The sequence below is a fragment of the Myiozetetes cayanensis genome, unplaced genomic scaffold (genome assembly GCF_022539395.1).
Source record: "Myiozetetes cayanensis isolate MyiCay16 unplaced genomic scaffold, myiCay2020 scf9, whole genome shotgun sequence".
NCBI lineage: Eukaryota > Metazoa > Chordata > Aves > Passeriformes > Tyrannidae > Myiozetetes > Myiozetetes cayanensis.
Genome location: NW_026088185.1, coordinates 13,417,025 through 13,431,399, shown reverse-complemented (window position 1 = coordinate 13,431,399; position 14,375 = coordinate 13,417,025). Strand labels below are relative to the sequence as shown.

General features: G+C 37.2%; 1 protein-coding gene across 10 annotated transcripts in view; it reads left to right on the top strand.

The window, feature by feature from the left end:
• Positions 1–14,375, top strand: part of ABI2 (abl interactor 2) — a 68,833-nt gene that overhangs the window by 18,873 nt on the left and 35,585 nt on the right. For all 10 annotated transcript variants that reach the window (XM_050340109.1, XM_050340108.1, XM_050340105.1 and 7 more), the window contains exon 2: positions 8,593–8,760. In XM_050340109.1, coding sequence (XP_050196066.1) covers positions 8,593–8,760 — 168 coding nt within the window. The remainder of the gene's footprint in view (positions 1–8,592; positions 8,761–14,375) is intronic.

Genomic DNA, 14,375 nt, shown 5'->3' with positions numbered 1-14,375 from the left:
CCAGTTTTGGTGAGAGCAGGACATTTGTGTGTGAAAATGGTCAGCTGTGCTCGTAACTGTATGGAAATCAATACTGAGTTTGATCCTGGTGATGGTTAAGGGAAACAGGTGACAGATTTGTTGCAATGATGCAGGCGGCATGAAAACAGTGGTGCAAGTGATTAGATGTCAGGGAAGCTGTGCTTGTCCTCAGCTGTCATTTGTTATGTTTCTCTCTCGGGTGGAGGAGACTGATATTTTTGTCACAGATTTCAAACCAGTGAGTTAGTTTTGCTCTCAGTGGCAGCCTTGAATGAGTATGGATTTTTAAAAGTTGCTTTTCCATTTAGGAGGTTACGTTCCATGTATATTTATTTCAAAGGGAGCCTTCCTAACTGTTAATCAAACCTACATTTTGAGGCCCAGCACAGAACTGAAAACATTAAGTAAGTCTACTGCAGTGAAACCAAAAGGCTGCAACTTGACACAAATGACCTGACACAGACTGCGGTGGATTATTGATACTGAGTTTCAGATGACCTAAAAATTAGGAAGTCACACTTGCAATCAAGAAATTCTAGTGACATTTAGTGCATCACTACAGTTTTTTAATAATCTGGAAAAACAGAATAACCTGATGTCAAAGGCTTTATTGAAGTATGAATACTAAGAGTATATTCCTTACCTAGTGTGCTTGCTATTAGCATGTAGATAAATTAAGCTAAATTATAATTTTAATTTAATTAAAAATGGGAATAATATTGTTTATATCAGTGTAATAAAATGATATACACTTATATATCGTAGAAGTGAATAACCTTGCATTTGGAAATTACTTTACTTTTTTAAATATCCCATTTACTACTTGCTCTTTGAATGTTGTTGAATTATAAAATCTAGTGAATACTTTTGATGCATTCTTAATTCTAAAACCAGTATCTTCTGTGATGAGTAGGTTTGGCAGTGTTCCTTGTACAGCTTTGTTGATTGCTGTGCTTACAGGACTGTGATCTCTGGTCAAAAGGTGATGTGTTTTATTAGATTTAGGATATATAGAACTCACAGTGCTGTGACAATAGTCCTAATCCCCTTTCTTTTCAGTTGTATTCAGAAGAGTTTACTTTAGTAACTTAACATTTAAAGGTGTTTAAATTTTACGTGCACTTTGTGCAAGCAGCAAGCTAATTGCTTTCATGTAGATGTTGAGTAGAGACTTTGGTTACAATTGTGGAGAAAGCACTTTTCAGTTTGACAGATGTTTATAAGGTGGGATGGTTTAGGTGCCTGACTGCAACCTCTGTCTGCCTGGATGGTCCACCCTCAACTCAAGTTTCATTGAGTGCTGATTCTTGCATTGTGTATTGTCACTTCTGAGAGTAGCTCATTATTGTCACTGGGAGACTTAGCATGCTGTGCTCCATTCTTCACAGATGGCACAAAGAATTTTCAAGCAGGTTACTTTAATCATAGTCGGGTGTTCAGATAAAGTCATGCTAAAAATATTGTGAAGTAAAAATATTCTATCTCCAAAGTCTCGATCTGCCATTTCCACCAAGTTGAATGCCAAATTACCAGTCCTGTTACTCTTGTTGCTTCCCCAGTTTCGTGCTCTCAGTGTATGTTGCTGCTTGTGTATTCTTTTGAATGGAGAATAATAGAAAGCTGTCACAGAACTTACCAGTGGGTTTGTGGCAGGGTATGTGTGAAGCAGTGTTTTCCATTTGTGTCTGAAATGTTTGCTTATGTTACTTAACATTTGATTAATTCATAATGTGCAGGGTGTAGAGTACATGTAAATGGCCAATGACTACCAATTCTCCTTAATTTTAAAATAAATGTGTATACATTTGAGTAGGGTAATGAAGTGATCAAGCTAACCTTCCCTCTTCCTAGAATAATGACAACAGCAATAATTATGTGAATAACCAATTATGTAGAGAAAAATGTTTAACCCGTGGGAATGAGTAGTGTTGAAATTATCCTATTACAGTTGTCAGAGAATTAAAAAAAAAATACTCCCAACTTCCAAGTATTATGCAGCTTTGGTGATACTAAAAAACAGGTAGACTGAGTTTCCCAGTGTTCAGTGGGAATACATGGGTCGTTCTGCACATCCAAAAGGGAAATTTTGGGGTTTTCTGGTGCTGTAGAGTAGAATAAGTGCCTTAGAGCTCTATGGTACTTATTTTTTCAGGAGCTCCGGGAGAGCTCGTTTCCTTCTGTTCTAACATGTCAGAGGTTGCTTCTGCTGTGTGTTAGAGACCAACTGCTTATGAATTGGGTGGTACGTGTTTCTCATGCTGGGAATGAGCAGTTCTGGTAGTGAAAGAGGAGTAAGGGATATTCTTTAGCAAGTAAGTATTTAATGAGTGAGTTTGTTAAAACAGAAAACTATTGTTTTTTTCACTGACAGTTATGTAACTCTTTGGCATGATTTTGACATAATTATTGGATTAATGATGCTCAGTTTTATTCTCAGTCATTTTTTGTAGTTCACGAAAGGACCTCAGAAAACACTTGGATGGGCTGAGCAAATGCCATCTGTGCAGTTGAATAAAAGTGTGTAAAATATTTAATTATGTGTGAGGCTTCCAGTAACTTCAAGGAATTCAGCAACAATTAAAATGAAAAAGGGTGATATAAGAGCTCAATCTATTTTTCACAGGAAAACCGCAGTGTGCTTTGTCAGTATCACAGTTGGACACAGTTTGTACTGAATAATGCACGCTTGTTGAAGTCTGTAGTGTGCAGCTTTTGTTCTTGGGGCTTCTTGAAGCTGATGCAACCTCAGCAGAAACCTTAGGGGGTTTACTAGCTCGTCTTCAGACAAATGCCAGCTTGGGTTTGTGTTAAAAGTAATCAAAAACCCCAACTGTTACATTCATTAAATCAAACTAATCTTCTGTCTCATTTTTTAAATTTTATTACTTTTTCATCACATATATTAAATACGAGCTTTGTTTCACAGAACAGTACTATTTTGCACAATAGCAAGAGATGCTATATATCTTGGAAAAGTGGTTAGTATATTCTGGACATGCCTTTTTGTGTAGTCAGTCAGGTGTCAAACTGTTTAAACTCAGCTTCCACTTTGATACCTAAATATTACTGCATAAATGCATTGTAGGCTGATGAGTTGATTTGAGTGTGAATTGAGATTTTTTCCATTCAGAACTCCTGATAAGAATGATAGTAGCCTCAGGAATGAAAAGCTCTTATTTTTTTTCTTAGTCTTGGAAGAATTTTTTGTTGGTCTCATTGATATTAAAGGCAAGAACTTGTGTTAATCTTTTGTAATAAGAAACATAGTTTTTTTCTCAACTCATAGTCTAGGCTTTTTGGTTCATCTAATAGAATTTGTTGTGTAAGTTTTGTTAGCTTGACAGAAAACTTTGGACTTCAAGTTGAGGATGACTAGTGGTAAAATAAGTATTTATTTTTCTTTTTTTAGAACTAGAGCAGGAAAAAACCCTAGTTACAATAACCAACTAAACAGCCAGCAGCTTTTAATGCTTCCTCTCATGTATTCCTTTCAGACCTGTCTTTATTAGCTCCTTCCAATTCATAAGAAATTTATTTTTCATTTTTAACATGTTGCTATCTTTGAAGTCTTTCTTCTAATTTGGTAGCATTGGTAGCATTTCTTATTTCATTAAGTTGGGTGGGTTAATCTTAATGTAGGGCTCATGTTGCCTTCCATCATATGTTTCCCTGAAAAATTTCTCAGTCCATTAGTAACTGTTTTTCTATACAGAAGTATTCATGTCCTTAATAGTGGTATAACAGACCTTATCACTATGATTTGGCTGATCCCTCTTTGGGGTGGCAGAATGCCTTAAATTCTTGGTTTCTTTCTAGCCCTGATATTTATGCTCCATATCCATATAAGATTTCTTTTTGTCAATCATATAACCAAATTATGTTGGCATTTTGAATACCTTACTGCAGGCTTTATTCTTTTGTCTGCCCCACACTCTCTGTACAGTATTTTTTCTTCTTCGTAATTTTTGTTGTTGTTGTTGCTTATATAAATACAAAAGATTGTGTTTCCCTAGGCAGGAGAATAAACACTGAGACATTTAAATCCTAAATGAAAAAATATATTATATAGGAAGCAGTCCGGGCCATTTCTTGTTGAAATCTGGCAATGTAATTGTGCAGTGTAAATGGAACTTCCAGAGTGGGAAGGGTGATGCCTACACTCTTCGTCCTGACATGAAAAGTAGTCATCTTAGTGCAGGTTGAATTTTATATCCTTTCTTATGCTAGCAGTTTGGTTTATACAGTCTAATAAAAAAAGGGAAATGTTTTCAGGTCAACATTTGAGATCATTCCTGAGCTGTGATAGACTTGGTGTCCGTTGCTGGACTGTCATGTGGAAGTAGAAATTGTTGATAATTCTCTGGTATCTGAAAGTAAGCACACACTGTTTCCCTGTGACTGTAGCACATGCCTTTTCTGACTGACTGTAATCTGTGCATTTGTAGCTGACTTGAATGACTTTGATCTTCTCCTGTTATCTAAAAGCCCCAGCTTTGTATAGAGTAGTCACTGTAGTCTGTGCTGTAGCTCTCAGACTGGATCCATCCTGTGAAATATTTCCATCTAATTAATCCTTTGTTTTGTTTTCTGGTGGAGGCAAACCAACTGTTTCAGTACTGGGTGCTTCCACCAATGGAAAACACTCTCCATAGGAGAGTGGGGGAGAGCAATGGCTGCTGCTGTGTGTGGGTGCATGGGGCACCACTTCCTGCTGCAGCAGAGGTAGCGTGTCCCAGCAGTAGCTGACACCATCCTCACTCCAAGTGGGGCTGGCAGGAGCATCAGGTGAACTCTGTGTTGAGTTAAAATGGTGCTCTTTCTTATTGCTGACAGCAGGAGAAAAGGATGCTGCCTTGTGACTCAGCATGGACCACCTAATGTGTGCATTGTGTGGAGAAAAATGATAAACAGAGTAAATGCTACGCTGCTGCATGGAAATTCCATGACCTGGGCACAGAAGACATGATCCGAACATTTCTTTTTAAGGCATTGAAGATGATCCAGCTGTGATACTCAGTGTATGTTAACACTGAGAAGTCAAAGCTACAAGTTTAAGAGGTGGAGATGAAACAGTTAATGGAAAAATATTAATGGGAAAATAATGAGGCACTGTGTACAGTCCTGGTGAAAAAAAAAACTAGTGGAAGGCTTGCAAAACTGTAGTGATGTCTGCTTCCTAACACTTGTTCCTTTTCTAACAAGCCAAACAACTCTGATTAGTTCTTCCCTCTTCATTCTTGACTGTATACTTCCTTGTGTTTCTGTGGCTGTGCAGTGGTTTGGGTGAGGGGAAACTTATAATTTGGTTTATTTGGTTTATTATTTATTTGGTTTATTCAGATAATTTTCATTTGGGACTTGCCTCCTGGTCTTAATTCACTACAGCAAAAGGAGTGTGCAGTTGGCGTTGGGGACCTCTACTTTGATAGGTACTGATACTTAAAGTAGAACCTGAGCCTCCATTATCTCATGATTAATTGCTCAAACAATAATTCAGTAAACTGATTTGCTCTTCCTTTGTGGCATCTACTTAGTTTTACTAGGGCAAGCATAGGGCAAGCATATTTGCAAGTTTGTATGGCAGGGAAGATAATGGAATTGACTGGAGTTTAAAATAACCATTTGTTTCTGAAGTTATTTGTAAACAAGATAAGGCACTCAATCCACCATGCAGACCTACAAATACAGTACTATCACAATGGATGGATATGTTAGGTCTAGGAATAAGATACTGCCTGTGTTGGCAGTGTTGCAGAAGACATGTTTGTCAAACAATAGCTTTTGCTTTCTCAAATTTAATATCCATTTTAAAAGTACAGATCAAACTGCTCTAACACTGGAATGCATTGCTTCCCTGAGAGTGGTGTGTGAATAGATGTTGTGAGCCTGTTTTTTTCATAGGCATTTTATGTGTGCAGGTGCTTGAGATGCTGAAAAAGTAAAATGGAGGGATGCTCAATGGTCTGTTTCATGGCATTTAATTTAGGTCACGGCACTGAAAACACTTGCTACCAGTGCTTGATCATGCTGAACACAATGTTTCTGAGAACTGAAGGGCTACAGGGTCTCTGGTTAATACCCTTAATTATTCACAGTAGCAGCTTTTCTTTTTGTTACAGTGAACATGGCCAGAACATGTTTCTCTTGTTTTCAGTATTCCACACAGAAACAGTATTCCATAGTCACTGAAACTACTGTGGAGAGTCTCACCAGTTTGATTAGGGCCAATTGCTATTTTTATTCTTCACTGGAGAATTTTGATGGGTGTGGAAATTGAAATAACTTTGTCTACCTTACAGTCAGGTAGGAAGCATATTGGCTGGTATTTTGATGATATGAAGATCAGAGTATCAGATCTTAGACTGCTGCGGGTTATGTTTGAATTTTGTTTATTGATTCCTTGAAATCATTATCTTATTTGCAGAAATGCCTTTATTTTCATTGTTACATATTCAGGATCAGTGAGCATGACAACGGTTGTAAGCAATATAGTTTCATAATATCTAAAATTATAGACTTTACCTTTTGTTCTCAAACACTTTGGCTATTAATGAAAAATATGGTGTATCCTGGCTTATACTCAGCTGTTCTGGATGTAGTGTCCTAATGGAAATCAGCAGTTTCTGCTTCTATAAATAGATTGTCAGCAGCTGCCGAGCAAAACTGAGGAGCTTCTGGTCATTTTTCTTATTGCCATTGAGAAATGTTTTGAATGGCTGTGAAGTGTGTGGTGGTAGGTGTGCCTGCTGCAGAGATGTGCAGGCTGAGCTGAGGCTGTGGGTAGGGAAAGGGGAAGAAAGAGTACATTTATAAGCCATCAGTGTGAGAGTAGAGGTAAAGAGCTCTCCCTTCATTTGGGAGTCTCTGAGTTTGGAGCTCTTTTATGTACAAGACATACTATTCAGATTGCTAAAAGGCATGAGATCTTTAATGGGATCTGAGGATAGCCTTTATCTAACTTCGTTATAGCTGAATATAAGGCAGCTTTTACAAGTGTGCTCTGCTGGAGAATATCATCATACTGTGCCTAGAGAAAGCTGTCTCCCAAAATTTTGATTTCCTTCTCTGTTGTCTTGTGTCTTCTGCTGATGAGAAAGAAACAACCAGGCAAAAATGTTTACCTTCTAGAGCATCCCTCCCCTCCTGTTCCATCGTGGGAGCTCTTACATGGATGAACATCATCCTGCTATCCTCCTTCCTGGCAGATGAGGAACTGGTACCAGTGTAGGCTTCTAACAGGCCAAAGTTACCATTGTTGTTTATGGACACAGAAGGTTGCCAGGAAAGAAAAAGTATTGAATATTTTTCATGTGAGCATTTAATTGAAGTCCTGTGCCTGTTTATACATATGTGGGATTTTTTTTTTCCCTTGAAAGCTAGCAATCTTCTTATAAGGGTCTTATTACAAGGTCTCAGGAAACATTTTTGGCTGTAAGAATTATTTTCCTGAAATACAGATACTCTTAGTTTCTTTGTTTCCCAAGGTACATATAATAAAAATCGATGGTAGATTCAGCTTTTGCTGAAAGATATGGAATAACTTTATATTCCCTTTTCTTTTCTTGAATCTTGATACCCAACCTATGTGGATAGTATATAAAGCAAAGGAAGTAATGAAATACAGTATTATAATGGCAGGTAGGAGTAGAGAACATTTGTCAACTGTTGCTTTAGAAACAGCACCATCAACCTGTGAAGTGGCTAAAGATCACCTAAAAGTGAAATCCAGTGTATACCAAAGCTTTGGATACTGGAAAGTTTCTTAGCATCTTAGTTGTATGTTTTACTAGTGCTTTAATCTGTATTTCTTGTACTGACTTCAATCTTAGTGATATTAACTGTTATTCGAGGAGAAACACAGAAGTCTAACAATTAGATTCTTACTATCCTTAATGTTGTTTGACATGTTTTTAAACTTCTAATATCTTATCTTGTGGATTGATAGCATAAATACTTTTAGGTGCTCTACTGCTAGAAAAATGGATCATACTAGAAAAAATATTGACAGTGTGAAAAAACACAAAACATGTTTAAAAAAAACCATGGACTTGTTCTTTTAAAAAACAATTGTTCTCAGTTTATTCAACTGCGATGTAAAGGGAATAATTACAGTTCATTCACTGAATGACTGTTTGTGACAAGAATGAGGTCTAAATAATTGGGAGCTGTGAGGAGTATGGTATTTGGTAGATCCCTGCAGGCTGTTAGGTACTTCTAATTGAAATACCAGGTATAGAAAAACCAAACAGTTCTAAATAGTATAAAGTCTAGGAGAGATAACGGATAAGTGTCTCAGAGCGCTTTTCAAGTTAATTGCTAAAATACAAAATTAAAAGTTGGACTTCAAGAGAAAATGAGCTTAATTCTTTTCATAAAGCATAGAAACTCTTAAAATACAAAGTTAGTATCTTTTGTGGAATGAATGGAAAGGAGGAAAAATAGTAACTTTTATTTAGAATTAGTTCGGCTTATGTAATTTTTTTGCCTGTAACAACAGGCAAGAGATGTTCATTCCAAGAACCTTTGCCTGAGAGACTTTATACTAAATAAACCTTTTTTTTCTGTTTTCAGTCAGCAGATAAGCAGCGAGCCCTGGAAGAAACCAAAGCCTACACAACCCAGTCATTAGCAAGCGTAGCCTATCTGATCAACACTTTGGCCAACAATGTTCTCCAAATGCTGGATATCCAGGCATCCCAACTTCGACGCATGGAATCTTCAATCAACCATATTTCACAAGTGAGACTTTTTTCCCAATTTTTTTCTCTTTGCCTTTGACATTACATACGAAGTAAAACTCTGAACTGACATTTTGTGAATGAGAAAAATAGTCTCATTTGAAACAGAAGGATGCATTCCTTCTCATATTCATTCTGGGATTGGGTCTCATTATGTGGTTTTATATGAGTGCTAGTATGAGCATTTTACGTAGGATAACAGCTTAAATGTATTCTTAGCCAGTTTATTATTTGGAGAGGGAGCCATTCTGCATAAGTGAAAAGCACAGAGAAATTGCTAATGGTAAAATCAGATTATTATGTTAAAAAAATATGAAATGGATGAGGAAAACCGTACTTGTCATCTTTTTACTTTTCCTGTTGCTGTAATACTGGCATCTAATGACAAAAGCATAGATGACAAAAATAGTTTGCTCCTGGCTTTTTTTAATAAAATGTGCTTTGCAGTGACATGAACAAAAGGCAAAATTAACGTTTCAATTTGTGTATGGCTGCAGAACTCCTGCCATTGTTCGCAGTTTTCCTGAGCCACAATAAACTACTATAACCAGGAACCCATGTTCCATTACCACATTGATGATAGAATTTTGACTGACAGGATGGGCTGAGAATGAACGATGAAGTAGACATTTACCAACCAATGACGGATAAGAAGAGAAATTAACAGCACTTTCTGTTTTTCTGTTTACTGAATATTTTGTGTCTTAGTTGACCAATGCATTTTGGCTGCTAAGGGTTTCTTGATCTCCTTGTGACAGTATAAATTGAAATAGAGAATATTGTGACATTTAGAAAAACTTTTGAAAGTAGGAGGCATGCAAGGTAGGAAATAAGTAGATGGAATTGATCTGTTGACTTGCTGGTGCTGAAAGGGTTGCTAAGCTAGTACAGGTCTGAACCAGCGAAATAAGTGAATAATTTTATGCTGGCTTAATGGGCTGTATTGGCTCCGATTGGCTCAGATTCCAGAGCAGGTACAAATGGGTGGGGAGGATTTTCCCTTTTGTTAGTAGTATGTTATTAATTGCCTCAGTTGTTTCGCGTAACCACGTCAAAAATAAGATGCAAAGTTTGATTTCTTATTTTCTTCTTAGTCCATGGACAAATAAATCAACTTTTTTCCCCCAGAAAATGTCACGAATTACTCTATGTCTATGTGCTATATATATATATATATATATACACACATATATATACTGTGTATGTGTGTGTATGTGCTTCTTCACAGTCAAGTGCCAGCTGACACGTATTTCAACTGTTTGAGAGCTTTATGCAAAAGACAGTATGTGAATAAAAATATCCCAAGTTCACTGAATTTTGCATTTTATAAACGTGGAAAATTCATTTTGTCACACAAGATCTGTAAAGTAGCTTTTATGGAAAGAGCCATTAGCATTTTAAGTTTTTTCCTCCAGAGAAGCTGAGATTTATGCAGATTGAAATGCCAGGTTAGATTGTCTCTGACATTTATACAAAATGGCTAGTTATTTAAAATGGAGCACTAAATTAGGCAGTACCCAACACCTAATGAAGATGTATCTGCCAAATTTTATAGATTGTACTTGAACAACGAAAAAAAAACTGTGGGGTTTTTTTGTTTGTTGAAAATTTAGTTTGGGGGTTTTTTGGTATTTTATGTTTTTTGAGCATCATCCTGGATGTTCCCCAAATCTTCATGGAAGAAACTATATCAGAGGAGCAGACAGTATTTGAATTTTGGATATTACATGCATGGAGTATGTTGACCCAAGTAACTGTATTAAGTTGGATTAATGTGTTCAGAAATGGTTTCATCCTATGATAGCAGTGTTGTAGATGATTATGTTATCTGTTGTAATTTCAATGGTTATTTTTCTTTTTAAAATTAATTGATTTTTGCACAGTGTCTGTGTAAATAAATAATTTATTTTCAAGAAATTTGATTACACTTCTCCTGAAATTGGCCTAACCTGCAGAAGACCTCCTTGGTCTTTTTTATGTTCGGTGTAAAGTTTAGTGGACTTTTTATAATAACACTTAAAATGCCTCATGGTATAATGTCTCATTGCTAAATTATGATTTCAGTCAGTCTGACTTGAAATTATGTCAGTAACATAGAACAGAAAACAGTTTAGTAATGCCCATCTGCCCACAGTGTATTATTGCATTATTGCCTTGGTCAGTAAGTCTTGGTATTTAAGTTTAGAAAACACTATATGGAAATTATGATATCTCAATGTATAATCCTGCTTTTAATTCTAATTTGGAATTCCACATATTCTCCAAAGAAGAGAGCAAAATCATTTGGCACTAAGTAAGAAAAAGTGATTGTTTTTTTTCAAGTAGCTCAAACCAGAAGAGGCATGATCAGCTTGATAAGATAAAATATTCTGGTTCTCTGTTCATTGATATAACGCCAGTTTATATCACTTTAAATGCCAACATAATCAAAGAGCTGAAAAGGAAGCTGATAATAATTTGTGAGTTTTCAGATTATATATAGATCTTGAATAAGGAAATTGTTACTATTGAAACTATTTTTATGCAAGTGATTAAATCCTATTGGTTTAAAAATTAGAATTCACAGAATCACAGAATATGTTGAGTTGGAAGGGGACCAGCAAGGATCATTAAATCCACCTCCTGTCCCTGCACAGTAACCATCCCCAAGAGTCGCTCCATGTGCCACACGTGACATCTGTCAAGTTTGGTGCTGTGACCACTGCCCTGGGGAGCTGTTCCAGTGCCCAACCACCCTCCTAATATCCAACCTAAACCTCTCCTGATGCAATTGCAGACTATTCCTTGGGGTCCTGTCACTGGGCACCACAGAGGAGAGATCAGTGTCTGCCCCTCCTCTTTCCCTCACAAGGAAGTTGTAGCTGCAGTGAGGCCTCCCCTCCATCTTCTCTTGTCCACGCTGAACAGACCAAGTGATCTCAGCCACTCCTCACACAGCTTCCCCTCAAGGCCCTTCTCCATCTTCATTGCCCTCCTTTGGAGACTCTCCAATACTTTAATATCTTTCTTATATAGTGGTGCCCAAAACTGCCACAATATTCAAGGTGAGGCTGCCCCAGGTCAGAGCCAAGGAGGACAATCCCCTCCCTCGACTGGCTGGTGATGCTTTGCCTGATGCCCCCCAAGACAGGTTGGCCCTCGAGGCTGCCAGGGCACTGCTGACTCCTATTCAACTTACCATTGACCAGAACCCCCAGAATCCTTTCTGTGGCACTGCTTTCCAACATCTCATTCCCCAGTCTGTCTGTACATCCAGGTTTGCCTCATCCCAGGTGCAGAATCCAGCACTTCTCCATGTTGAACTTCATATGGTTGGTGACTAGTCCTCTAGCCCAGTTCTCTAGTTTGTTGAGGTCTCTCTGCAGGACCTCCCTAATTACTTTAGTTTGGTCTGAAAGCTGGTGAATCTATTCTTACTTGCTGCCTTGAACCTTGTCCAGAACTAGATGATATGCAGTGTTTTGTATTTGACTAAGAATTTAAATCTGAAGTACAGATCATATGTATAAATATTTATACTTGTTTAAAAAATTATGTTACAGCTTTTAAGTTAGCAGACACTGTGAAATGTTGCTACATCCAAATTCTTTAAATTAATCTGGCAGATTTTCAGATTTTAATATTTGTATGATGAGAAATGTTTTCAGGTTTAGTTATAGAATCTCTCTAATTAGCAAGGTAATTTTAAAACCTCTGCTAATTACATAAACAAGCATATTTTCACAAAGATGAGTGGTAGTGATGAGTTACCTCCGATGGCACTGCGTGATGGGAGAAATCTGCTACATCCTCCTTACAGAATCCTGTGAGAACAGGTGTGGAATAGACTGTGGCTATGGACTTCTCTGCAGTCAGCATGTGTTGCTGAGCTGGGCTGGAGCAACGTGTGTGAGCTGCATGGTCAGTGTAGGGAAGTTCACTTGGACTTTCCATTGATAAGGCACTAAAGGCTTGTAACCTTTCTCAGTTGTCTTATTCTTGCGAGGTACAACAATAGGGAAACTCCTTCAAAAACAGAAATGCAAGGCTAATTTTACACAGTATATATTACCTGTTTATGGAGCAAGTAGCTTTTCAGCATTTTTGTAGCATTATGGTCTCTTTCTTTGTATGTAAATTACATACAACTTGACTTGAGACAATTAATGTCACATTTCCAATGTGTCAAAATTAGGCAGTTACTAATTTTAAAGTAATAATCCAGTTTTCAAGGTAATTTGCAATTGGTTTGAATTGCATTAAATAAGATTAATAAGAAAATAAAAGTCCAGCAACACTATATTTAAGCAACTTTTTTTTCTAAGATTCTTTTAAACTGAATTTTAAAAGCTGAGACTAACAGATGGACAATATCATTGATAAATTTAAAATAAAATGTTTTGAGAAGAGGAAGAAATGAAGGCTTCTGGAGACTTTTATTTCTGAAATTTCACAGTTCAGATTTTCAAAGTGTTGTTGTGTTTTAATCCCAGTTGACAACTAAGCACCACATGGCTGCTCACTCATTCCTTCCTGCCTGGCTATGGATAGAGAATCAGAAGGGTAAAAGTGAAAAAACTTGAGATAAAACAGATAAAAACAGTTTAATAATTGAAATATGATAATAATGATAATAAATTGTAATGAAAAGGAAGATAACGGAGAGATCTAAAACCCAAGAAGAAATGATGCAAATGAAAACAATGGCTCACCACAACTGACCGCTGCCCAGCCAGTCCCCAAGCAACAGCCCCTCAGGCGGCCTCCCCCCGGCTTTGTGCTGCTGACTCTGACACCATATCCTTGGTGTATCCCGTGGGTCAGCTGGGCCAGCTGTCCTGGCTGTGTCCCTTCCCAGCTTCTTGTGCACCCCCAGCCTACCCAGTGGTGGGGTGGGTTGAGGAGCAGAGAAGGCCTTGACTCTGAGTAACCTCTGCTTAGCTGTAGCTAAAACATCCCTGTGTTATCAACACTGTTTTCCTGCACAAGTCCAAAACATAACCTCATGCTGTGAAGAAAATGAACTCTGTCCCAGCCAAAACTAGCACAAGTGCTAGCTTAACACTTTAAGAAATTTCACTTACCAGGAGAAGAGAGTATTTCTCAAAACTCATGAGTTCAGTGACTTTTAAGCTAAGTTGGAAATAGTGTTAATTTTACAGAAAATCCCAGAAGTTATTTAATGCTTTTTCTCTTTTAATATTTACAGATCTTGATACTGTTTTTATCTAATTCAGCTTGGAAACCCAATGTTTCAAAAGGGCCAGAAAATTCCTAATAGAAAAAGAATGCAGTGGTTCATACTTATTTTTCCCCTTAAACTGTCCCTTGTCTTATTGCGGGAATCTTGGATATCACATGAAAAGATGACAGTAATGAGCCTAATCCCTAATAAGCTGTCATTTAAAAGCTTTTGCCAAAGTTAATGGAGCTATGTGAAAAAAAAAATTAAAAAGCATAATTGGGCTGTCAGGAGTCCAAAATTTCATGTTAGAAAATAGGGTTTGAAGTTATAGAAGGGCACAGTGTATCCCATCTCCTTCTAACAAGCTTTCCAAACCAGATGTTTTGTTAGTCCAGCTCTAACCCCAAAAACTTCTCAATAGAACTTTCTAAACTGCTGAATAAACTTTCTGC